The 25,079-nt window shown below is 44.4% G+C and overlaps 2 protein-coding genes across 13 annotated transcripts in view; one reads left to right on the top strand and one right to left on the bottom strand.

Annotated features, from left to right (window-relative positions):
• The window catches only part of SPATA6L (spermatogenesis associated 6 like), a 157,602-nt gene extending 151,354 nt beyond the window's left edge, over positions 1 to 6,248 (top strand). For all 11 annotated transcript variants that reach the window (XR_008509664.2, XR_008509663.2, XR_008509668.2 and 8 more), the window contains one exon: positions 6,128 to 6,248. The gene's annotated coding sequence lies outside the window, so the exon portion shown is untranslated. The remainder of the gene's footprint in view (positions 1 to 6,127) is intronic.
• The window catches only part of SLC1A1 (solute carrier family 1 member 1), a 91,010-nt gene extending 70,446 nt beyond the window's left edge, over positions 1 to 20,564 (bottom strand). For both annotated transcript variants that reach the window (XM_054519977.2, XM_002819820.5), the window contains exon 1: positions 19,988 to 20,564. In XM_054519977.2, the coding sequence (XP_054375952.2) occupies positions 19,988 to 20,078 (91 nt within the window). In that variant the 5' untranslated portion in view covers positions 20,079 to 20,564. The remainder of the gene's footprint in view (positions 1 to 19,987) is intronic.
• Positions 20,565 to 25,079: the final 4,515 nt, after the last annotated feature.

Raw genomic sequence — 25,079 nt, forward strand, 5'->3', positions numbered from 1 at the left:
CTGACTCAGGGCTGAGTTAGCCTAAGGCTAAGGCCATGGAGTCTTGTTTGAACTAATAGGGATCAGAAACTTTATTTCTCCTGCTGGGTGTGGAACTGGGAAAAAGAAACCTTGACCTGTGCTGGCAGCTGTATCACCACCAGGGAAGAGTCTTGCTTGGGAGTGAAAATGACACAGGTGTAAAGAGACTATATGTAAAGAGAGAACAGGTCCAGATGATATTAAACCCCTGTACTGGAAGCCAGGTACTGTTTGTAGACTCTTATGGTATCTGAGCCATAAATTTTATATGTCACCCCCGCCTCCTTCCACCTTTCTGGATTAAGCCTGTTTGAACTGGATTTTCTGTTGCTTACAATTAGAAGAGTCCTAAAGTATAGTGGGGAGAGAGAGAAGCTGCCACTGGTATTCTAGGTGCCTTTTCCACCAGCCACATTTGCCCTCCTTGCATGGAAGAAAGGCTGGTAGATGTAGGGGCAATGCTCTCTAGATGTGGAGGCCTAGGGCTAGGCTTGTGTGAGCAGCAGGAGATGGTCCTGCTGGTATATAGCTAGAGGCTGTGGGAACCATTCTTACCTCTCATTTCCCATAATGCCCTTAAGCAGCAGCCACCAGTATCACCAGATGTCATCAAAATAGACTGGGCGCAGTGGCTCATGCCTGTAATCCCAGAACTTTGGGAGGCCGAGGTGGGTGGATCACTTGAGGTCAGGAGTTTGAGACCAGCCTGGCCAACATAGCAAAACCCCATTTATACTAAAAATGAAAAAATTAGCCAGGCATGTTGGCACATGCCTGTAATCCCAGCTACTCAGAAGGCTGAGGCAAGAGAATTGCTTGAACCTGGGAGGCAGAGGTTGCAGTGAGCCGAGATCATACCACTGCACTCCAGCCTGGGGGACAGAGCAAGATTCCATCTCAGTAAATAAATAAATAATAATTTCCCTGCCATCAATCCTAGACTTTGTATCTTTTCAACACTTCTTGATGTCCCGAGAAAACCTTTCAGCATGGCACTTCATGCCATATGGCTCTGTGCTGATCACTCTCCATTTGCCCTCCAATTCACCCTCTGTCTGTCTTTGTCCTGCTCTGTGCACTGGGAGGGCTGATTCGGGGTTCCTTGCCTCTGGTTTTGGCTGGGTTTAGCAAATGAGAGGCAGTAGCTATAGATCTTAATGGTAGAAAGAGACAGAGGTTGGGTTTTTTTTTTATTTTCTCCCGCCCTCCCTGCCTGTGTTCCTCTGCAGCCACGTAGGCCCTGCCTTTTGGTCCCTGCCACAACTCAGCCCCCACTGTACTGTGGAAACCCCATCACCCTCCCTTGTCTGTTCAGGCCTAGATGAGCTAATAGCTTCCCAGTTATTCAACCCTGGGTGCCTCACCATCCCTTGCTGATTCCTTTTACCCTGCTGAACTCTATAAATAGTCCCTTGATTCAATTCTGCTCAGTGAAACCCTTTTGAGTCTGCTTCCTGCCAGGTCCCTAACCAATACAGGTCTGCATGTCCTTCTCACCCCCAATCCCAGCAGACCCAGTCACAGCAAACTCCATGCTATTTCTTAAAGATGCTCCATGCTTTTTTGCTTTCACACTCTTGTTCACACAGATCGCCCTCCCTTGAAAGCCCTTTGCCACTATCTGTGCCTAATAAACTCCTACCCACCCCTTAAAGCCTAGTTAAAAAGCCACCTCCTCCAGAAAGCCTTTCCTAGGCTCTCTTCTCAGGTGGAAGGAATCTCTCCTCTGGATCCTACTCAGTTTTATCTGAATTTCTATTACACCCTCAGACAGGTCTAATTCGTGCTCTCCTTCCCTTTTATCTGAAGCTCCCAAGGCAGAAGCATTTGTCTGCTCATTCCTGTACCCCACCGCCCCTGGCATCAAGCTTGACACACTGTAGGTGTTTGATTGACACCTGCTGCTTTGAGCCGAACCAGGACTGCATTTTAATTGCTATTTAATGCACATGCCCAGGAAGCCACTGCACTTTCTACCCTTTGCTCATCAAACCTGATTATGAAAGGCAGGAGAAAATCACTGAGGGAGGATGTCATGAGCAAAGCATGAAAACTGGGCCACAGGAATGTGAATGAATTTATTGTCTCAGGGCCATCGAACCCAGAAGTGTGTCATAAACAGTCTCTCCAGTAACTCCTGACTTGTGAGATGTTCTCCTTTTACAATGGCTGTGGTGCTATACACATGACAGTTCAAGTGCCCAGCTCCTCACCTGGGGATGCCTCCTGGGGATGGAGTCTTAGGAGTCCTTTGGGCTCAAGTGAGGGTGAGCTTAGTTGGGAAAGTTAGGACCAGCCCACAGGAATCTAGTCTCTCGAGCAAACATCCAACTGGCTTAGAGCCCAGCAGGTGGGTGAATCTATCAGTCTCGGAACAACCAGACTCTCACTCTCCCACAGGTGTATCAGTCCCATGCATGTGTGCTTGGATTATTTCCCGAGATACATATCTATGACGTGACTTGTGGATTCCAAAGTCTTGCATTTTCTACCTGTGGTTGACTCTCTTTATTCTACTTTTTTCCTCTAAAAGTGGTTTGTTTGCTAATCTCATGGGTGATTCTACCTATCATCTTGTTTGCATTCCTGTGAAAACCCTTTATCTATCCCACGGTCACGTTCCACTCTTTCCCTTCCTCAGTATCAGGGCAAATATTTGACTTCCAAGCCACTGATGGAATTTCTGTCCCTTGGCTCAGACTTGTACAGTTTCGAGAGGCCCTGGAATCCTCTGCTTGAAGGGTACACCTTTTCCTCCAGTTTAACTAACATCACGTGTCCCAGATCACTGCCTCTTTACAATAGCCAGTTTCACATGCCTGTAAACACCTTCTTGGTTCACTACACAATCTTAGGAAGCCATCTCCCTGTGTGTAAATAATATCTGACCATCTCTCCTGCAGCAGGTTTTAGTCAGGTGCAACTTAAGATCAGATTGACCTCTGGGAGAAAGAAGGTGGCCCATCAGCCTGGATTTTCTAAACCTGCCACAAGCCTGGAACTCCTGGATGAACCCTGAACCCAGAATGCTAAGTCTAAGTACCTGGGCCTCCAGGACACTCTTCAGCCCATTCCTTAGGTCTGCTTACAAAACTTGTGTCATCTTAATGCTCTTCCTCGTGACTCCCAACCATGCTGCCTGCCTGCTAACTGTTCACCCTTCTCTCTTAACATTCGTGGAGCTGTAACTTTCCCCACTCCCAGAAGGACCACAGAAACATTTACTTTTATCTTTAAGTGAGTTAAGACATATTTAAAGAATTTAAGACACAATAACAAACATTCATAAGGCACTTTATGATTTCAAAAGTAACTCCATGTGGATCAGCTCATTTAATAACAATAGTGGATTAGATTAAAGGTCCAGAAATGACTGTGAATGCATCTGGGATGACCACCAGAGACCAAAAAAATCAAACATGGTGAGTATAATCTTTGCACAGTAACACTTGAGGATTTTGTTTACTCTCGGAATCTTTTTTTTTTTTTTTTTTTTTGAGACAGAGTCTTGCTGTGTTGCCCAGGCTGGAGTGCAGTGGCGCCACCTTGGCCCACTGCAAGGTCCACCTCCCGGGTTCATGCCATTCTCCTGCCTCAGCCTCCTGAGTGGCTGGGACTACAGGCGCCCACCACCATGCTCAGCTAATTTTTTTTTGTATTTTTAATAGGGGGTTTCACCGTGTTAGCCAGGATGGTCTCCATCTCCTAACCTCGTGATTCATCCACCTTGGCCTCCCAAAGTGCTGGGATTACAGGCGTGAGCCACCGCACCCGGCCTACTCTTGGAATCTTTTATTATATGTTTGTAGGAATCTTCAGCCCCCTTAGTACTGCCCTCATGGAAAACAGATGTTCCCTGGGAAATGAGGGGAGGTTCTAAGAGGGGACAGAGAATCTAAGAAAGAATTACTGGCTGCATACTCCACACACTGCGATCTGCCAGCCCTTTTCCCTGGTACACAGGGCCCTGAATAGGCTTCAGGAAGCCTACACAAGCTCAGTGATGAGCACCGATTAGATAACTTCAGGGTTCTAGATCTCAGGTGCAGTAAGTCCAGTCTTTTGCAGTTATTGACTTGAGGTTAAAAAAGCAACCAAGCATTACTCAATTATTTCCACTTAAGCAAAAGTAGATGTAGATTTCTATTTTTTTTTCCAAAATAAATAAGCTAGTTGGAGATTATTAGAAAATACCAATATTCAATGCAGATGTTAAACCAGATACAGAGGAGACCCAGGCATGCTATTTAAGGTTATGGTTTCTGAATTGGCAACAAGATCTTTTCTTAGGTTATATCAATTTACTTAACATGGAACAGCATATTTCAGGCCTTTTCCACTTAATAACAAAAGCCATCTGTACACAAAACCCAAACACAACCATATAGCATTATATGTAAAATGTGCAAATGTACTTTAAAATGCAAGTTATTCTAAAGCACTTGCAGGACAGAATTTCATAGTAATTTGGCCGGGCATGATGGCTCATGCCTGTAATCCCAGCACTTTGGGAGGCTGAGGCAGGTGGATCACTTAAGGTCATGAGTTCTAGACCAGCCTGGCTAACATGGCGAAACCCCGTCTCCACTACAAATACAAAAATTAAGTCAGACGGCGGGCGCCTGTAATCCCAGCAATTTAGGAGGCAGAGGTGAGTGGATCACTTGAGGTCAGGAGTTCAAGACCAGCCTGGCCAACATGGCGAAACCCCCTCTCTACTAAAAACATACAAAAATTAGCCAGGCATGGTGGTGGGCACCTGTAATCCCAGCTACTTGGGAGGCTGAGGCAGGAGAATCGCTTGAACTCAGAAGGCAGAGGTTGCAGTGAGCTGAGTTGGTGCCACTGCACTCCATTCTGGGTGACAGAGACTCTCCATCTCAAAAAAATAAAAGTACAAAAATTAGCTGGGCGTGGTGGCACATGCCTATAATCCCAGCTACTCGGGAGGCTGAGGCAGCAGAATTGCTTGAACCCAGGAGGCGAAGGTTGAATGAGCCAAGATCATGCCACTGCCCTCCAGCCTGGCTAACAGTGTGAGACACCTTCCCAAAACAAAAAGAAAAACAACAACAACAAAAAAAAAACAAAAAAAAGAATTTCATAGTAATTAAAAATATCTTCCTCATTCTAACTTAATCTTTTGCACGTAGAGCCAATGGAAATCTACAAGGCACAACTTAGTATTGATGCTAAATTGAGAAACATCCTCAGATTATTTATTTGTAGACATTAAAATATTATTTTTCTGGGAGCTCATTTCTAAACCTTCATAAAACATCATACTGGTAACATATGTGTGGTCAGGACAAACTGTTCTCTGAACTTAAAAGGTGAAAGACAAGACCCTATATTGCTATCCAGTATAAAAAAAGGAAATATAGGCCGGGTGTGGTGGCTCACCCCTGTAATCCCAGCGCTTTGGGAGGCCAAGGCGGGTGGATCACCTGAGGTCAGAAGTTCGAGACCAGCCTGGCCAACATGGTGAAATCCCATCTTTACTAAAAACACAAAAAAACTAGCCAGGCATGGTGTTGCACATCTGTAATCCCAGCTACTTGGGAGGCTGAGGCAGGAGAATCGCTTGCTGGGAGGCAGAGGTTGCAGTGAGCCAAGATCATGCCACTGCACTCCAGCCTGGGCGACATAGTGAGGCTCTATCTCAAAAAAAAAAAAAAGAAATATACATATATGTACACATACACCCCCACATCGCACACAGGAAACTCCACATAATCCAAACCGAGGCCATTTCCTTATTAGCAAAGGTATTTCATGACAGTTAAATATTACAGACTTATTTACCACTTGTTTTGGCCAATCTTGCTACAAAAAGACACTGAAACAGACAATTTTCTTCTTCAAGGTAAAGATGTCTAATTTAGAAAATCTTCCTGTTGTGATTGCACAGTGAAAGGTATATTTAATTAAATATAAAAGCTTACTGCCTTTAAAGAAATTATTTAAATTTACACAGAAGAAAACATCAACTTTTTAAAAACCAGGAAGAGCACTGTCCATAACACAATCAAAACTCTTTCAAACCCAATCACAGTGCTCTTTGCTGTTTTATGACAACAAGATCTTTATCTCCATCACTTCATAGAACTCAGAATCTCTTCAGTCTGGTGAAACCTCAGGAAATTCTCCACATGCAAGAAAGAAATCCAAGAAGCGGCAGCAGAAATGGAGCAAGCCTGTTACATCTCCTGGTTGACAATTAACTTTTGCTAATAAAAAAGTAAAAACTTATTTTCCGACTCTTTGATGACCACATCTAGTGTTTACCCACGCAGTTGTTCAAAGTCTGCTGGAACAGGTAGTACAGACAGGCTAATTAATTTCTTATAGAAATAATCTCCAGACAGGGAGAGAAGTGGGCAGAATTTGGATAAAGATGTGAAAGGATACTTGGAGGGGGAAAATCCAGAAATAAATTCACTGAATGGTATACGAGTTGCTAAATACCGCAGCTGAAAAGGCTCTACCATCCAGGGTTGATTCAGCACCAAGCTGTGGCCCAATTATGGAAAAAGAGATGGATCTTCCATTTTCTCTAATTAGCCCAAAGAATTATCTGGAGATCAGGTGGGTTCTGGTGCTGGTTTCTTGAGAAGATCAGATCTTCCTTAGGGTACAGAAATGCTCTCCAGTCTGGGAGCTTCAGGGCCATGCTGTGCTCACAATAAAATGGCTTCAAAACTGTTAGCAACCAGACTTGCTCTTCTTCTGGGGTCCCCATTCCAGGAGTTAAGTATGTTTGGGATGACTTATGCTAGCATAAGAGTTCCTCATCGTCTTCACTCAAAAACTCATACAACTGAGTGGGCTTCTAGGGGATCAATGGGATTGGTTCATCAAAGATTTACTTGTTTTAATTCTTCAGTGAAGAAGGTTGTAATCAGCCAAAAATATCTGGGGGCACCTCCTGTGAAGTAAGTACAATGCTGGATGCTATGATGTGACAGACCTGTGTAGTATTGCATTCTTGTACTTAGGAAACAGATAAGAAAAAGTGCGAAAGCACAGCAACACATATATTAAATTATAGTTCCATGTAATACTGAAATTGAACCTAAGAGATGATAAGCCCTCCTTACTCATATCATCACCTTTATGCAGACTTGCTCTTTCCAGTCTTCAAGCCCAGAAATCCTACCACACCTGCTCAAGGCCATTCCAATTATGGCCTCCTCCAGGAACTTTCCCAGTTGCACCTTTCTTCTTTGAAGGCCCACAGCATGCTGCAGCCTCCTTGCAGCATTTACCACACTCAGGATCATGTTAGTGGTTGTGCATGTATTGCCACCAATGGACTGAGAGGACAAAATACAGACTTTGACTCTGCCTTTCTTATCAGTAACATCAGTACTTGCTCAATTTAAATTCAGTTCCTAACTGATTACCAAATGAATAAACTTTTCCCAGCAACAAACAATACTTTTCATCTTAGGCGCCAATTCTGTTTGATTAACAGCGGTTGCCTGGAGCAAAGTTTCGAGGATTCTGAGGCCATGACAGAGCTCAGTAGTGAAGAGTACTGTAATCAATTAGTGATGTCTGCCACAGAACAGACGTGGGAATAGTGGTGCTAATGGTGATAATTTATGCATATAAGTCAAGGGTTAAGAATGCAGAGAAGGGAGATTATCTCCAACTGCAGACAGAGAAGTCTACAACATAAAAGTGGTAATTAGATCCATCTTCAAGGATAGGCAGGATAACAGTGAGTGAAACATTTGAGCAAAAGGATTAGGGCATGAAAGTACAACAGTTCTGGGAAAGCAACTAGATGAGTTCCACTAGAATTCAAGCTCAAACAGAAGGTTTATGTAGGAGAAGCGTAGGGGAAAGGACTAACCACACGCAATAAAGAAGAGCTACAAGACTGACAAACGATGAAGCAAGAAGGAAATAGGCTTTATTTGGCCACTTTGCAAGAAAGAAGCCTGTCTGCAAGCATGGTTCTAACTACCAATTAGGTGTAGGTGTATCAAGGTTTACTAGGAAGGAAGAAGACTTGCTTAATGATTAATAATTAGTAACCTAAGCTTTGGAATCAGACAGTCCTGGGTGCTAATCCTAGCTCTGTGTGCTCAGCTACATGACCTAAGCCTTGTAAATTTCAGCTTCCTCATCTGGTAAAATGGGAACCCCCTAACTCATTGTACTGAGGGTCAAATGGGAGGTAAATGTACATAAAACTTGTGGTAAATTCTCAATAAATATTGATATTAGGGTTGGTTAGCCAAAGAGAACTTTTCAAGGGAGAAAATACGTCACTCTCACTTTCTCTCTCAATGTCTCATACTTCAGGGAATCTTTTTTTTTTTTTTTCTGGAGACAGGGTCTCATTCTATCACCCACGCAGGAGTGCTGTGGTGTGATCTTGGCTCACTGCAGACTCAACCTCCCGGGCTCAAGTGATCCTCTCACCTCAGCCCCCTGAGTAGCTGGGACTACAGGCGTGACCCACCACACCTGGTTAATTTTTGTATTATTTGTAGAGACGAGGTGTCACCATGTTGCCCAGGCTGGTCTCAGACTCCTGGGCTCAAGCAATCTGTATGCCTTGGCCTCCCAAAGTGCTAGAATTACAGGTGTGAGCCACTGTGCCTGGCCCATAATTTGGGGAAATGTTAAATGAAACCTGCTAAGTGGCTCAGAAAACAAGTCTTTGAGATACTCACAGAAGTTGAGCAGTATCAGTTTATTTTCCAGTAACGGGGAGAGGCTCAGAGATTAGGCTCTCTGTAGTTTAGGCATTTCTGGTGATGGTGCATTTTTTGTTATTGACTTAATTCCTTACTGAATTATTAGTAACTAGGTAACTCTTAAGCAATAGAACAATGGTAGAAAAATAATTGTACATTCTCACCTAAGCTCTCTCCTATAAGGATTTCCCCCTTGGTTGAGTAAGTGCTGTACTTTTCTTTGTTTGTTTTGTTTTGTTTTGTTTTGGAGGTGGAGTTTCGCTCTTGTTGCCCAGGCTGGAGTGCAATGGCGTGATCTCGGGTCACTGCAACCTCTGCCTTCCGGGTTCAAGCAATTCTCCTGCCTCAGCCTCCCCAGTAGCTGGGATTACAGGCATGCACCATCATACCTGGCTAATTTTGTATTTTTAGTAGAGATGGGGTTTCTCCATGTTGGTCAGGCTGGTCTTGATCTCCTGACCTCAGGTGATCCGCCCACCTCGGCCTCCCAAAGTGCTGGGATTACAGGCATGAGCCACGCGCCTGGCCAAAGTGCTGTAGTTTTAACCATCTGGAAGTGTTATACCCAAATAGTTGTCTCAGAGAGATTATAAGAATAAACACACCGTATGGCCATGTGGACCCTCTCTGAGGGTGTTTCTGAAGCCAAGTTCCAGTCCCAAAGTCCGCTATTGCTTCAACATGCAGACCAAGCAGAGAGTCACGTGATGATAGCAGGAAAATTGTTAGAACCTGGGAGGTGGAGGTTGCAGTTGCCGAGATCACACTACTACACTCCAGCCTGGGTGACGGAGTGAGACTCTGTCTCAAAACAAAACAAAATAGAAAAGGCCATTTTAAACACTTTCTACTATCAAGAGCCTTCCTAGACATGTGGAGATCTGCTGTGACAATTTTCCTGTGTTGGACACGGTTAGGGACTCTGAGACTAAGAAAGGGCTCGGGAGTGGTGACCTCAGCATGAGTGCAGGACTGGTGGGATGTCTTATCTTCTCAGGGCTGGGTCTGGGGATTAGTGGTGGAGAACAAGGCACCGTATCCCTCCCTGTCTTGGCTGAGTGGGGACCACTGCCCGGAACTCACATAGCTGAGGCTGGGCCTGGGAGAGGAACGTGAAGCATCTGTGAGCTGGGATGAGATCTGTCCATCCCAGAAAGTATAGGACTATTTATTGGAAAGGAAATATTCTACCTTTGGTAATGGAACAGGCAGTCAGCAGATAATTTTCAAAGTAAAGTAGTAACATTTCTGAAAAGGAGTGAGTCACTGAAACACTTCCTTTCCATTAACAGAGGTGTTACTGTGGGGTGTACTAATTACAACAGAGTACTCTTTGTTGCAGTTTGGGGCTGTTCCTCAGCAAGTATAATGTTTTAACTCTTTCTAAATCAATCTCTTGGGTGCAGCGCGGTGGCTCACACCTGTAATCCCAGCACTTTGGGAGGCCGAGGCGGGCAGACTGCTTGTGGTTAGGAGTTCGAGAGCAGCTTGGCCAGCATGGTGAAACCCCGTCTCTACTAAACATATAGAAAATATTAGCCAGTTGTGGTGGCAGGCACCTGTACTGCCAGCTACCTGGGAGGCTGAGGCAGGAGAATTGTTTGAACCTGGGAGGTGGAGGTTGCAGTAGCGGAGATCGCACTACTGCACTCCAGCCTGGGTGACAGAGCGAGACTCTGTCTCAAAATAAAACAAACAAAATAGAAAAGGCCATTTAAAACACTTTCTACTTTAATAGACACTGCTATGGGGAGTTTAAATGGGCCACTCAATGTCATCTAAAATGAGTTCATTTTCTTCGAGAGTGCTTGAGTTGTCACAGCATCTGTGACCCCAAATCTCCAGTGACACGGGAAATTTGCAATACCTCAGGCGAACACAGCTTCCCTGGCACCAGGCCAGTGTGTCACGGACTCCCTAGGACAGTTATTTTCAGTCTCGGCTCTGTTAAAGGTAATCACAATTTCTCACAAGCAATTAATGTGGAAAGCTTTCTCTCTTTATAAGCAAGTGCTCTCACATGCATACATGCTCTCTAACAACTGATTCCTAATCCTACCTTGTCTGACATAACCCAGGCTTTACCCATCTGAGCTCCACCACATCCTGAATTTGCACACAAAAATTTTCTACACAGCGTGTTTTCATTTGAAGCTTTCTTTATTTCTTATGCCCAGTGCTCAAATTTTTAACGGGTAAGCAACTTCAATTTTGTAGTTTTACTGTACTAAATAAAACACCATATCTTAAATTAAGCAACATCTAACAAGATATTCAATATTTGCCAACCACTAGCAATTTATATTCAGTCTTCCTCATAGGAGGCATTAAGATTGTATATACCAACCTGCATGTGCAGAGTCTAATATGTAAAATCATTTTAAAGATTCATTTTATAATTTTGTGTTTAGATCATTTTGTTTGGGGTTTTGATAGACTTGAGTCATATATACCTTGCATAGAACAACCAAAAATCAGAATCATTTCAGTGATGCTTCAAATCTGATTCTGATTTGGTTGCAAAAATGAAAACACCAGGCATAAGCATTCAAAGCCCAGTTTCTTTTCCTAATTCTTTAATATGTAGAACTTTGGCGAGGCCAGAAGGATCTCTTCTCTAAGGTACTTAACTAAGGAGATAAGATAGATAGAGATACATAATATATGGCTAGGCTGGGTGACTCACGCCTATAATCCCAGCACTTTGGGAGGCCGAGGTGGGTGGATCACCTGAGGTCAGGAGTTCGAGACCAGCCTGGCCAACATGGTGAAACCTTGTCTCTACTAAAAATACAAAAATTCGCTGGGTGTGGTGGTGGGCACCTGTAATCCCAGCTACTCAGGAGGCTGAGGCAGAAGAATCGCTTGAACCTGGGAGGCAGGGGTTGCAGTGAGCCGAGATCGTGACACTGCACTCCAGCCTAGGTGACAGAGTGAGACTTGGTCTCAAAAAGAAAAAAAAAAAAAGCCTGGGTGACAGAGTGAGACTTGGTCTCAAAAAAAAAAAAAAAAAAGATACATAATATATATATGTATATATTATGTATATAATACATACATATGTATATATTATGTATATAATACATACATATGTATATATTATGTATATGTATGTATACATGTAATATATATAGAGACAGAGACCACATATCTCTCAGTATTTTAGAGAAAGTATAAGCAATATCATATATACACACACACACATATACATATATATATTTTTTTCAAATGAACTTAATTTAACTCACTAGCAACTCCCAAATTTCTAGAAAATATTATGGAAACCAATTAGTAGTGCTCATTATTTTACTAATATTGTCATGTCTGTGGCATGCTATGGAATAAATATATTAATACGAATTAAATATATATGACTAAATTAGCAACCTTGTCTGTTTTCATCAGTTTTCCGAAATATATAAACATAAAGCCATATTCCTCATTAAAAGCAAAAGTCCCCATTATATATGAATAACTATGCTTTTTTTTGTTTTCCCTATGTCAAACTGATTATTTATTGTTGTGGAAATCACTGGTTTTGAGGATATAGGAACTAGGCTATTCCTGTCATTTTAAAGAAACTATTATTTTATTTAGCGTTTTTGGAGTATTGTGTACTTCGCAAATACTTTAAATTAGAGACATATAAAGTCCAAAAACATACATATATTAGACCTTCTATTACTGTTGTAATAAACAATCTAATAATACTGACATAGAACATATTACCATGGTAATAGCCCCATATACAATTTACATTATTATCCCTATGTCACTGATCAGCCGTTCAAACACAGAACGGTTGACTCAATGTCTAGGTCATTTTATCGTCTTGTAATGCCCTTTAAACCCCCCTTAGCTCCTTACAGAAGAGTTCCTCTGGCTCCCAGCAATGAACCGAGGAATGAATATACAGTCATAAAGCTAAAGGTTCTTAAAGCTAGAAGGACTCTCAGAGGTTTTATAACCCAAGTCAACAATTACTCAGCACACATACCACTAGTTCCTGATCCTAAGCCAGTGGCAGACAGCAGTAATCAATTTCAGACTTTTGTTTTCAACTCTTTTTCAACAAAGATCATATCAGATAGTCCACTACCTATAAATGGTAGTAGATGCATGAATAGAATGTTCTTTGCTCTCCCAGCTAATCTAAATCCCTTTCTTGTTAATAAGAAACAAAGACTCAGAGAGTATAGGTATCAGATATACTTTTTTAAAAATTAAAAAAATAGTTAAGTCAGTCTCATTACTTTATGGCCTCATTTTATTTTTTAGTGCCTGTGAAATGTAATAAGAGGGACCTCAAGGGGTCTGTAATCTAGTTTTGAGAAAGAAAAGATCAACATGCTTGATACTTATATAGATTCATTAAGTGTTAATCTATGTTGCTGACATAGATCAGAGGGGGCTGAAACAGGCAGAGGAGAATTTGTGGAGGTAATAGGGTTTGATTTAAGCTGTAGGCTCATTTGTTCCCTTGACAAACAAGGACAACATTTTACTAACTCTCTGGGTCATAAATGGCTCAGCAATTCAACAAATGTATTCACCCTACTGTGCAATGTGATAGGTACTATGGGCACAGAGAAGAGCAACACAAAATTCCTTCCCTTAGGGTTCATCAATTGGTGAGGGAGGCAGAAAAATGATAATATAGGGTAATAAATATCACACAGCAGCAGGAGAGAATAGTGGTTAGAAGCAGAGTCTCTAGAGCCAGACTTCCTGGGTTTGAATCCTGGCTCTGCCCTTGACCTTGGGCAAGTTTCTTAACTCTCTGTGCCTCAGTTTCCTGAAAATATGCTTGATGGGAAGATTAAATTGTTTAATACCTATATAGCACTCAGAACAGTACTTGGCACAGAGTAATGGATACATAAGTCTCAAAAAAAAATTTCTGTTTTTTTAAACCACCCAGTTTGTGGTAATTTGTTAGGGCAGCCACAGGAAAGGAATACAATGCTTCATCCTTAACTCCTCCCTTCCATCTCAGGAGTATAAAGTCCCATTCTCTGGCCAATCCCCGACCAGGTCCCTCCACTTCACGCTGTCTTCTACTGTCCCAGGCCTCACTCCACCCAACAGCATTCATTGTTTTCTCTCTCTTCTGCATTTATTATTATTTTTCAGAGACAGGATCTTGCTCTGTCACCTCGGCTGGAGTGTACAATGATGTGATCATGCTCACTGCAGCCTGGAACTCCTGGCCTCATGTGATCTTCCCACATCAGCCTCTTGAGTAGTTGGGGCTACAGGCACGCACCATCATGCCTGGCTAATTTAATTTTTATTTTGCAGAGACAGGGGTCCTGCTGTGTTGCCCAGGCTGGTCTTGAACTCCTAGCCTCAAGAAATCCTACTACCTTCGCCTCCCAAAGTGCTGGGATTACAGACATGAGTCACCATGCTCAGCTGCATTTTTATTTTTAATGATCACTTCTCTTCAGGTTCAGTCAGACTCAAGTCTCCTTAAAAAACAAAAAACAAAACAAAACAAGGCTGAGTGCAGTGGCTTGCACTTGTAATCCTAGCACTTTGGGAGGCTGAGGCAGGAGGATAGCTTGAAGCCAGGCATTCAAGACCAGCCTTGGCAACAAAACGAGACCCTGTCTCTTAAAAAAAGAAAGAAAAGAAAATACTCTCTAGATCTTAAACGTGACTTCCACTTTCTCTGAATTCTTTCACACCTAAGTGCCTCCAAATAAAAGCCCAGAAGGTCACATCCCTGTCCTTTGTATCCCCAACGCTGTTGAATGTCCTCTTCAGACCCCCTCACTCCTGCCCCCTACGCTCTCACCCATCACTGTTCCTGTTCTTAATTTCTATCACACCACGTCCGGTTTCTTCTGTGGGCCCCTTCTCTTCCCAGACCTCCAATGCTGGGGTTGTCCAGAACTCTGTCTTTGGTCTTCTCTTCTCCCTTTTCTCCCAGGATAGGTTCATTCATTCCCAAAGCCTTAACCAGGTCCCTGACATGCTCTCTTAAGTCGACACGCCACTCCACATTTGTCTCCTGAGCACCAGACTCACTTAGCCAGGTGTTTGCTGCCTACCTTTACCCAAACACCCCTCTGGCTCCTCGAACTCAACATGTCCACCGTGGAACATGCCATGTTCTTTTCCAAGTCGGTGCCCCTTCCAGGACTCTCTATTTTGCTGGAGATGGCCACTGCTTTCTCCCTTGGACCAAATCCAGCCAAGCCCTGCAGGTTAACCTCAAGCAGCTGTCTTTTCATTCTGTTCCACTCCTGGCTGCTCAGCTGAGGCACCCATCTCCCCTTTCCTGGACCTTGGACCTGAACCACCCTATTGCTCTGCCCCCAGCCTCACCTCCACTTCATCTCCTCCTACTCTCTCCCTCCCTCATTCTACTCCTTGATGTTTCTCACACAAACTAGGATGCTCCCCAGATACCTGTGCAGCTTGTTCCTTCACCTCTCCTTAGTCTTGATTCAACTGTCACCTTCTCAGTATGGCCTCCCCTGTCACCCTGTTTAAAATTGCAACCCCCCACCTTGTCAGCCCACTCCCTGCTCTATACTACTCCAGAACACTATTCTCATCTAACATGCTCTATACAGTAGGTTATCTATGTATTCTATTTACGGTCTACCTCTCTCTATTTGAACATTAAGTCCCATGAGGACATGGTGTGTGACCCGGCTGTAGAACAATCCCTGGTGCACAGTGGGTGTCTGATACATATCTGTTAAATGAATGAATGGCTTAAGTGTTGATTATTACAGGGATATTCCTAAACACTGCTGAGCCAAGGTTCTATGCAGGTGAGGGGCTGGGCCTGCAACCAGCGTGAACCGCTGCTGGGCCCTGTCCTCAGGGGCTTCACAGACAAAGCGGGAAAGCCTATGCCACGTCTCAAATTAGCACTGCCAGATGCACGCTACATGAGCTCCAGGGTAGAGACACGAGGCTGGGCAAGGGTATTACTAAGACCATGAAGGAGCTGTTTCTGATTTTAGATAATGGAATCAGAATCTATGCATGATTGCTTCCTTAGCGCTCCAAAGAAAACAATTTAGAATGAATAAGCTTGCCAGCTCTGTCATGTAAATGCCAATACCTATTGCTTTTTCTGAATAGCTCTAAGTTGAAATCACAGATTTTTCAAATGACTGAAGTAATGGCATAACTGGTCTGGAGAGAAAGATTAGGTATTATATTGTGAATAGGGTGAGGATATAAGAAGTACCTTAACAACATTATATACTATATAATCATTATTGGATGACCCGAATTAGAAGGCTGGCAGAATTCTCACTCAGTAATTCTGCTTGGACAGAATTCCCACTTAGAGCATGAAACCTTCCTTCAGAATTTACATACTTAAATTATATTTATATAAATTATATATTTAAATATTATATTTAAAGGAATTGAGGATAAGCCGGTGGGGCACAAAACAAAATGATTCTTCTTTCCATTTCCCCTTTAAAGAAATGAATAATACTACAGAGATAGTTATTAGCTCAGACAGAGCAGGTCATCAAAACACTTGAATCACCCTAAATTATAGGCGGGACACTAAGCAGGACACAGAAAGAAACATAAAATGAGAGAATTTATTTCATAAGAAAATATTAATTTTCTCATAATCAAATTATTCAGATTTACCTTAAAATAACAACTATTGAGTGCTGAATATATGCCAGCCACACAACTGAGTATTTTTCACACCTCTAATAACAAATGAGGTAATAAGTAATATCTCCAATTTCCAGATGAGGAAACAGGCTTGTAGGGAAATACACAGTTTGCCTGCATGATAGAGCTTGATAGTACCAGAATTCAAATCCCAAGGACTCTTCACTCCAGGCTCTGTGCTCATTCTACCGTTCTATGGAAGCAGAGAATAAGCCTGTAAGAATTGTAATGAAAGCCGTGAAAGTGGTCCTAGTGGTATTTTAGCAGAGGATTTTCCTGTGAAAATCCAAGATATTATTTTCAGGACCATGTAGGGTGTCACAGAAATTAACAAAGATGGTCACCTAACTATTCGATCCCTTCATCTTGTGAACAAGAATTTGAGAAATGTTTAGTTCTTAGCATTTCCTTGTCCATGAAAAGAGTGAACTTCCACACCTAATAAAGATGACCCTTATTACATTTCCCCTCATGTGCTATATCTTGAAAAATCAGGCTTTAAGCTAGCTCATAAAAATCTTTGCCCCTTATTTCTATAATCAAATATTTTAAAGTATTAGGGCTACTGAATTATAGTAGTGACTGAACATTTCATTGCATTATTATTTCTTTAAATTATTTTTTTAGAAATAGAGATGAGATCAGGCTGGTCTCAAACTCCTGGACTCACTCATTCCTCCTACCTTGGCCTTCCAAAATCCTAGGATTACAGGTGTGAGCCACTGTACCTGGTCAGGGACCAAACATTTGAACGGCTATATCAGAAGAAGATGTTTTGTCATGATAGTTAATAAATTTCATAGTTTTTTTCTTCTTTAAGTTCCACATGCTGAAAAGTCCAAAAGGGAGGCTGCATCAGAGCTCTCGCGATTTTTCTGGATCAGTTAAGGCAGTTATAAAATAAACTCTTACTATCATGATCTAGCAAGGGTTTATGAATAGACTCAGTGCCACTGTTATAAGTCACTGGAATTTCACTGTCAGTTAAACAAATCAGCCCTTACAGACTACACAAACAAGTATGATTTTCCACTCAGGCCCAGTACTCCGAAGAAAAAGGACAAGAAAAGGACCCCTGTTAATGGGCATATTGGGGGTGGTCTAGGTTTGAGACTTGTCAGACCAGAAGCAGGACTGCCATTTGTTGCCATCTGAAGGAACAAATATCTAGGAAGATTTCAGCTGGGCACTTGATTTTTAAGTGGTGACTTTCCTTTCTGGAGAAAAGTACTCAAACCAAGCTCTTGGGGCTCACACACATTAAAATTGGAGGAAAGTGCCCATCTGAGACCAAAGGCCATGTGTGCAAAATGGGCATATACTTCTTCTTATTCATGCAACTGATTCCAAAGGCCAGGGAACAATTGCTTAAAATCTTTTCCAAACCAGTCTCTAGTGAATCGCATGCTGACCAGTGGTGTGCAACACTTGGGTAGCAAGTGAGTATCTCTGGAAAGCCCCATGCTGAAAAGGCAGGATAACTCCACTTCCACAGGGAATCAGGAGGGAGACACAAGCCAATGTTTATCCTGCAAAGTCTTTTTTTTTTTTTTCTTTTTAGATAGGGTCTCACTCTTGTTGCCCAGGCTGGAGTGCAGTGTCACGATCATGGCTCACTGCAGCCTCCACCTCCCTGGGCTCAGGTGATCCTCCCACCTCAGTCTCCCGAGTAGCTAGGACTACAGATGTGCACCACCACGCTAATTTTTGTACTTTTTTGTAGAGATGGCGTTTCGCCATGTTGCCCAGGCTGGTCTCCAACTCCTGGGCTCAAGCAATCCTCCTTCCTTGGACCCCCAAAATATTGGGATTATAGGTGTGAATCACCATGCCTGGCCCTCTAAAAGTCCTTTTTCTTTTTTTTTTTTTTTGGTGGATTCTTGGTCTGTCACCCAGGTGGGAGTGCAGTGGCACAATCTTGGCTGACTTCAACCTCTGCCTTCTGGGTTCAAGCAATTCTCCTGCCTCAGCCTCCTGAGTAACTGGGGTTACAGGCATGAGCCACCTCGCCCTGGCCTCTCTCAAAGTCTTCAAAAAGATATTTAACAATTAATCCTTGACCCTTATCACTAGGAAAACAAACAAGGCCATCTCTTCTCTTTGGCCTAAAGGAAATCAGGTCGTTCTTTGTAGCATATGCTATTTAAATATGGTGGAGTAGGATAAACTTTCCCTTAAAAATGTCCAAAACCGAAAAAAAAAAAAAGTTCCAAAACCACTTGGCACTTCTTGGGGGAAATAGTCAAGATTTGCTTCTCTACTTCTCTCCTTTCCTCCTACAAATAGCCTCTGCTAGGGCCATTCCAGGATGTTATTTATTTACTAGAAACTTGACTTTCCTTTGCCCAAGGTTCTGGAGAATCCAATCTGACCCCAAGAATCCCATTAACTTCCAAAGGCCATTTCCCTGCCCTATCCCCACCCTAAGGGGAGGGGGCGGTTCGGAGGAGAAGCAGGCAACACCATATATTCTGAGATTTAGGAGCAGCTGTTGGAGAGGAAGGTACCTGAGGTTGGGAGGAAACAAGCTGTCCCCACTTGCCTTCTCAGCAAACACAGCTGCAGTTTCCAAGGGGAAGGTGGAGCCTGCCGAAGAATCCACATTCCTCAGAGGGTGCAAAAGCCCTCACCTGCTGAGGAGCTATCACGGGAAAGGCGACAGATATGGCCCTAATCCCAAGGAATTGCATCCCCGGGCCGGAGATAGAAACACACAACCTTGGTAAAAAATCAGAATCTAAATAGGAATAACTCATACCTCTGAGCAATGGCTCAGACATCCACCTGGTCCAGTGATCTGTGAAGGGTGGATCACTTAAATACACCCTTGTTTAAAAACAGGCAAGGATGGCTTAAACATTATGTTAAATACAAAAACAACGTGGAGAGCAAGGAAGGCAGGAGGGGAGACGGCTGAGTTCTCTTAGCTCTCCTCCCTGGTGACTTCCCGCGGGCCACAATGGCACATCCCAGAATTCAGGCACGAATCTGGCAGCTTTTCAGAGCCCGGGTGCAGGCAGTCGGCGCTCGCCGCGTGGGAAGGCACCTTTCCACGCACTGCCCAGGATGAGCGGCGACAGCGTTCTCAGCCTCCCTCCCCCAAGGGTCCGGCCCATCCCGGAGGCCAGGGTGCCTCTTCCAATTCGACTGAGAACTGTAATCCACACTCAATCTCTGTCTGGGCAGCGAGGCTGGGGGTGTGGGGTGAGGCAGGTAGCGGTGATACGGGGAGATACGGTGCGGGATTAACAAAGAGAAAAATCGAACCCTGTTTTCAAACGAGCAGAACCAAGAGCTGCTTGCTTCCCTTTCTACCCCCAAGCCCCTTTGATCATTTTGGGTAGAGCAGGAACCAGCAGCTCAAGGAGCACTCAAATGGGAGTCCCAGAGGAGCTTTGTTCTTGGTGTGCAGGAATTAGAGCGCCTGGGGGAAAGCCCCCGCGGGGGGCCCGAGGCTAAGGCCGAGGGGGCATCGAGGGACCCTGCATGGAGTGCGCCAGCTCCAAGCCCACCCTCACAGCCGCACGCGGCCTGGGCGCAGAAAGCGCGTGAGGGTGCGAGCATCGCCCACCCGCCGCGCCGCTCACCTAGCACCACCGCGGCCACGGTGGACAGCAACACCCAGTTATTCTTCAGGAACCGCTTCCACTCGCATCCCTTCCTCGCCGGTTTCCCCATGGCTGTCGCCGCTATTGTGCGCTGGGCTCGGCCGTGCGCGCGTGGGCTGGGCGACCCTGGGACTGCTGGCTGCTTGGCGGCGCAGCGAGATGCGGGTGCGCAGGGGAGAGGCGAGAGCTGGCCGCTGCAGTCGCCGCCGTCACCACCGCCGTTGCCGCCGCCACCAGGGATCGCGCACCGCGCCTGCCGCCCTGCCAGCCCGGTGGTCTTGCGTGGCAGGCGCGCCCGGCTCCTCCTGCTGCCGCCGCGCTCTGCGGCGCCCGGGCCAACCAGCGAGGAAGGAGGGAGGAGCGGCGGGCTCGGGAAGGAGGGTGGGTGCGTGCGTGGGACGCCCGGGGTCCTTAGGGAGCAGGCGTGGTAGGGCGCCCAGCGCTGCGGCAGGAGCTGGGGCGGCCTCTCCGGGAACCCTGAGTCCCGCCCCACAGCCTTCCACTGAAGTCTGTCTCGCTTTCCACGCCTCACTCATGCTAGGTCTTTGGGTTAAGGGTTTTCTTCTGTCCCTAACCCAGAGAGGCGGAGCCACTGCCCTCCTTGGCGCGGACTTCATCCTGCACGTCTCCCTCTCCCTTCTCCGCACCAGCTATTTCCAGTGCCGGCACCTGGAGAACGGGTGCCCTTTCGAGTTGGGGAAAGCTGATCCTGCCTTGGGTCCCTCCTGCTCCGCTACGCAGGCTGGGATGTGCCAGCAGCCGCGAAAGCCTGAAGCCTCTGGGAGGAGAGAAAGGAGTCCTGGGGCAGAACAGGGCTTTGGAAACTTTCACGCGGAGCCTCCAGTGCCCCCACAGGGATTATTAATTCTCTTCGAGTCGCTGGAGGTGATTTGTCTGTGGACACTGGGCTTGGGAGTGTTCCCTGCACAAGGAGATGGTGATTTCTCTTAGAACTTTACTTCCGCTCCTTGGGACTTGCTCTGTGACCACAGGCCCTGGAGCATGGAGGCTTGGTGCAGTAATTAAGACTGAGAACCGGACCCGGGAGCCGTTCTGGGGAGAAAGTGGGCGGTCCATCCCCTAAGGTCCAACGGATTGGAAAGGCAAACAGGAGAAACTAGGTTAGTGGTGCCAAATATATTTGGTGTTGCTAAGTGAATTTCTGATTCTCTTCCATTTTTCTACCCAATTTTTTCACCCTCACGTGTACAAACTCTTTCCCTCCCTTTACCAAATCAGTACCTCCGCAGCTGTAAGCGGTCTTCTTATCAGCTTTCCTAAAATTAAGTGAGCCTGGAACCCTTTTTGCTGTTATCTACTCTGATTGTGGGTAGGGAGAATTTCCCCTGCTAGATTTTCTGATGACTAAATCCCCACAATTAGAGCTTCATTCCTTTGGTGTAAATTGATACAAGCATCTTTTAAGCGATAACAGATTAAGATTTACAATCCTGTAGACTTTAGTATAAATGAGTTTATCAGCTCTTTCTAGAAAGTAAACTTTGAGAGAAAGAAGGTTAGAGGGATTTTAAGGTCGTTGGGTGTCTGAGGAAGATCTGAAGAAATGTCAGAAGGGGAGCAGGGCGCGGTGGCTCACGCCTGTAATCTCAGGACTTTGAGAGTCCGAGGCGGGCGGATCACGAGGTCAGGAGATTGGGACCATCCTGGCTAACACAGTGAAACCCCGCCTCTGCTAAAAATACAAAAAAATTAGCCGGGCGTGGTGGCACGTGCCTGTAGTCGCAGCTACTTGGGAAGCTGAGGGAGGGGAATCGCTTGAACCTGGAAGGCGGAGATTGCAGTAAGCTAAGATCAAGCCACTGCACTCCAGCCTAGGCGACAGAGCGGACTCTGTCAAAAAAAAGAAAGTAAGAAGGAAATGTCAGAAGGGAAACTATCAAGAAAGAGAGAATAGTCCCGGGCGCGGTGGCTCACACCTGTAATCCGAGCACTTTGGGAGGCCAAGGCAGGCGGATCACTTGAGGTCAAGAGTTCGAGACCAGCCTGGCCAACATGGGGAAATCCCGGCTACCAAAAATACAAAAATTAGCCGGGTTTAGGGCCATGCGCCTGTAATCCCAGCTATTCGGGAGGCTGAGACAGGAGAATCACTTGAACCCAGGAGGTGGAGGTTATAGTGAGCCGAGATCACGCTGCAGCACTCCTGCCTGGGCGACTGGAGGGAAACCCTGTCTCATAAAAAAAAAAAGCGTGCGCGGGAGAACAGATTTGTCCCACAGTAAAAAAACAGCTGGAAAAAACGCAAATGTCCAACATAAATGGAATGGTAAATATATTATGGAACTGCCAAGCAACAGTACCTTATGCAGCCTACGTAAAGGAAGTTTATGAAGTTTTTAACAGCATGGGATAGCACATGTTATAAATCTATATTTATAAATATAAAGGGAAGAAAGAAATACTAAAATTGCATATACAATTTGATCACATGTATGTAAAATAAACATATTGGCCGGGTGCAGTGGCTCACACCCATAATCCCAGCACTGTGGGAAGCCGAGACGGGAGGACTGCTTGAGCCCAGGAGTTTGAGACCAGCCTGGACAACATAATTAGACCTCTGTCTCTACAAAAATTAAACCAACCAACCAACCAACCAACAAACAGATGAAATAAAACCATGTGCTTAGAAAAAAAGACCAGAAGAAATATGCCAAAATTTTAACAATGGTCATCTTTGCCTTCTATCTTTTGTATTTCCAAAGCGTCTACCATAGAGCTGGGCGTGTTGGCTCACACCTATATTCCCAGCACTTTGGGAGGCTGAGGCAAAAGGATCACTTGAGGCTAGGAGTTCGAGACCAACCTGGGAACTTAGTGAAATCTTGATTCTACAAAACTTAATAATAATAATAATAATAATAATAATAATAATAATAATAATCTGGCCATGATGGCACATGCCTGTAGTCTCCGCTACTTGGGAGGCTGAGGCAAGAGGATAGTTTGAGCCCAGGAGTTCAAGGTTGCAGGGAGCTATGATTGCACCACTGTACTCCAGCCTGGGTGACAGAGCGAGACTCTATCTATTAAAAAAAAAAAAAAAAAAGTGTTGATCATAAGCATAGCCATGCTCATTACAGTTGTAGATAGGGCAGTATTTACAAAATAAACATTCCTGAGGGGAGAAAAAAGTGGAAGCATCTGAGGAACTATGTATACATCACAACTTTTTGGGTTGTAATAAGACAATTACACTAGGGTTCTGGGGGTAAATTATTTAGGTTTAAATCCCAGCACCACCACTTATCAGCTTGGTGACCTTGGGCAACTTGCTTACATTTTTTATGTCTCAGTTTCTTCATCTGTAAAATGGGGCATTAATTATCTTTACCTCATGGAGGTATTTTAATAATTTAATATAATAATCTGTGTGAAAGGCTTAGAACACTCCCTGGCACAAAACAAATATTATCACCGATTTTACTTGGAGTCAATCTGGACAGGCATCTTTTAACACCATCTTTTAACACCTGCCTGTCATTAACACACCCTGAACCACTTCAGACCCACGAGAACTCTTGCTCATTGATCATCAGGAATTGCCCATCTCTATTAAAAATACAAAAATTAGCCAGGCGTGGTGGCAGGTGCCTGTAATCCCAGCTACTCGAGAGGCTGAGGCAGGAGAATCTCCTGAACCCAGAAGGTGGAGAATATGACAAAAGAAATATGTCAAAATTTTAACAATGGTCATCTTTGCCTTCTATTTTTTGTATTTCCAAAGTGTCTGCCATAGAGCTGGGAGTGTTGTCTCACACCTATATTCCCAGCACTTTGGGAGGCTGAGGCAGAAGGATCACTTGAGGCCAGGAGTTTGAGACCAACCTGGGCAACTTAGTGAAATCTTGGCTCTACAAAACTTAAATAAATAAATAAATAAATAACCTGGGCGTGATGGCACATGCCTGTAGTCCTCACTACTTGGGAGGCTGAGGCAAGAGGATGGCTTGAGCACAGGAGTTTGAGGTTGCAGGGAGCTATGATTGCACCACTGCACTCCAGCCTGGGTGACGAGAGGCCTTACATCACCCATTGCACTTTCACACTGGGAGGACCAAGGCTCTTGGTCCCCTGAAGGTTTGCTTCAAAATCACTGACAGGCAGATTTATTAATAGGAGAAAAGGCATACCAATGTATTTAACATATACACACAGGAGACTTCAAAATGAAGACCTAGCCTCCCAATGCGGTACAGAAGTTTATATACCATCTGGAGGTTACAGAAAGAATGGGGGCTTGAATCCTGGTAAAACAGGTTTTGGGAGGTGAAGAGAAGACAAATTGCTGAGGGGATTACTAGGGAGAATGAATGGATCTCTGAACAGAGATTTATGTGTGAATAGTTCTCTTTGATAGTGAAAGTGTCTGTTCAGGTGTGGTTACATTCTTGGTCTTACAGGGAGGGGAATAACAAACAATTACTTTCTTTGATGGGTCTGAATCTTATGCAGATAAAGGAACTTACACTTCTTTGTGGGAGACAGTGGCAGGGGAGATCAGAGAGACCTTGAGGTTTCTCCATGTCAACATGTCAAAATGCCGTATTTTGGGGTATTGGATTCTGAGCCTAACAACACCTAAAGCCCCTATAGTGCGTACTTGTTTTATGTTCATTTAAATTATGCATTGAAAATAGTGCAATATGAAAGACTTTAAAAATTTCAATATATACAAACATTTTGAAATAATAAAAATCTCCCTGACTAAAAGCAAAAGTCGGGCCAGGTGCGGTGGCTCACGCCTGTAATCCCACCTCTCTGGGAGGCCGAGGGGGGTGGATTCCTGAGGTCAGGAGTTTGAGATCAGCCTGGCCAACATAGTGAAACGCCATCTCTGCTAAAAATACAAAAAATTAGCTGGGCATGGTGGCAGGCACCTATAATTCCAGCTACTCGGGAGGCTGAGGCAGGAGAATTGCTTGAATCTGGGGAGGCGGAGGTTGCAGTGAGCTGAGATTGCGACATTGCACTCCAGCCTGGGCAACAAGAGCGAACAAAACTCCGTCTCAAAAAAAAAAAAAAAAAAAAGCAAAGGCAGGAGACTCAA

Source organism: Pongo abelii, chromosome 13 (assembly GCF_028885655.2).
Source record: "Pongo abelii isolate AG06213 chromosome 13, NHGRI_mPonAbe1-v2.0_pri, whole genome shotgun sequence".
Lineage (NCBI taxonomy): Eukaryota > Metazoa > Chordata > Mammalia > Primates > Hominidae > Pongo > Pongo abelii.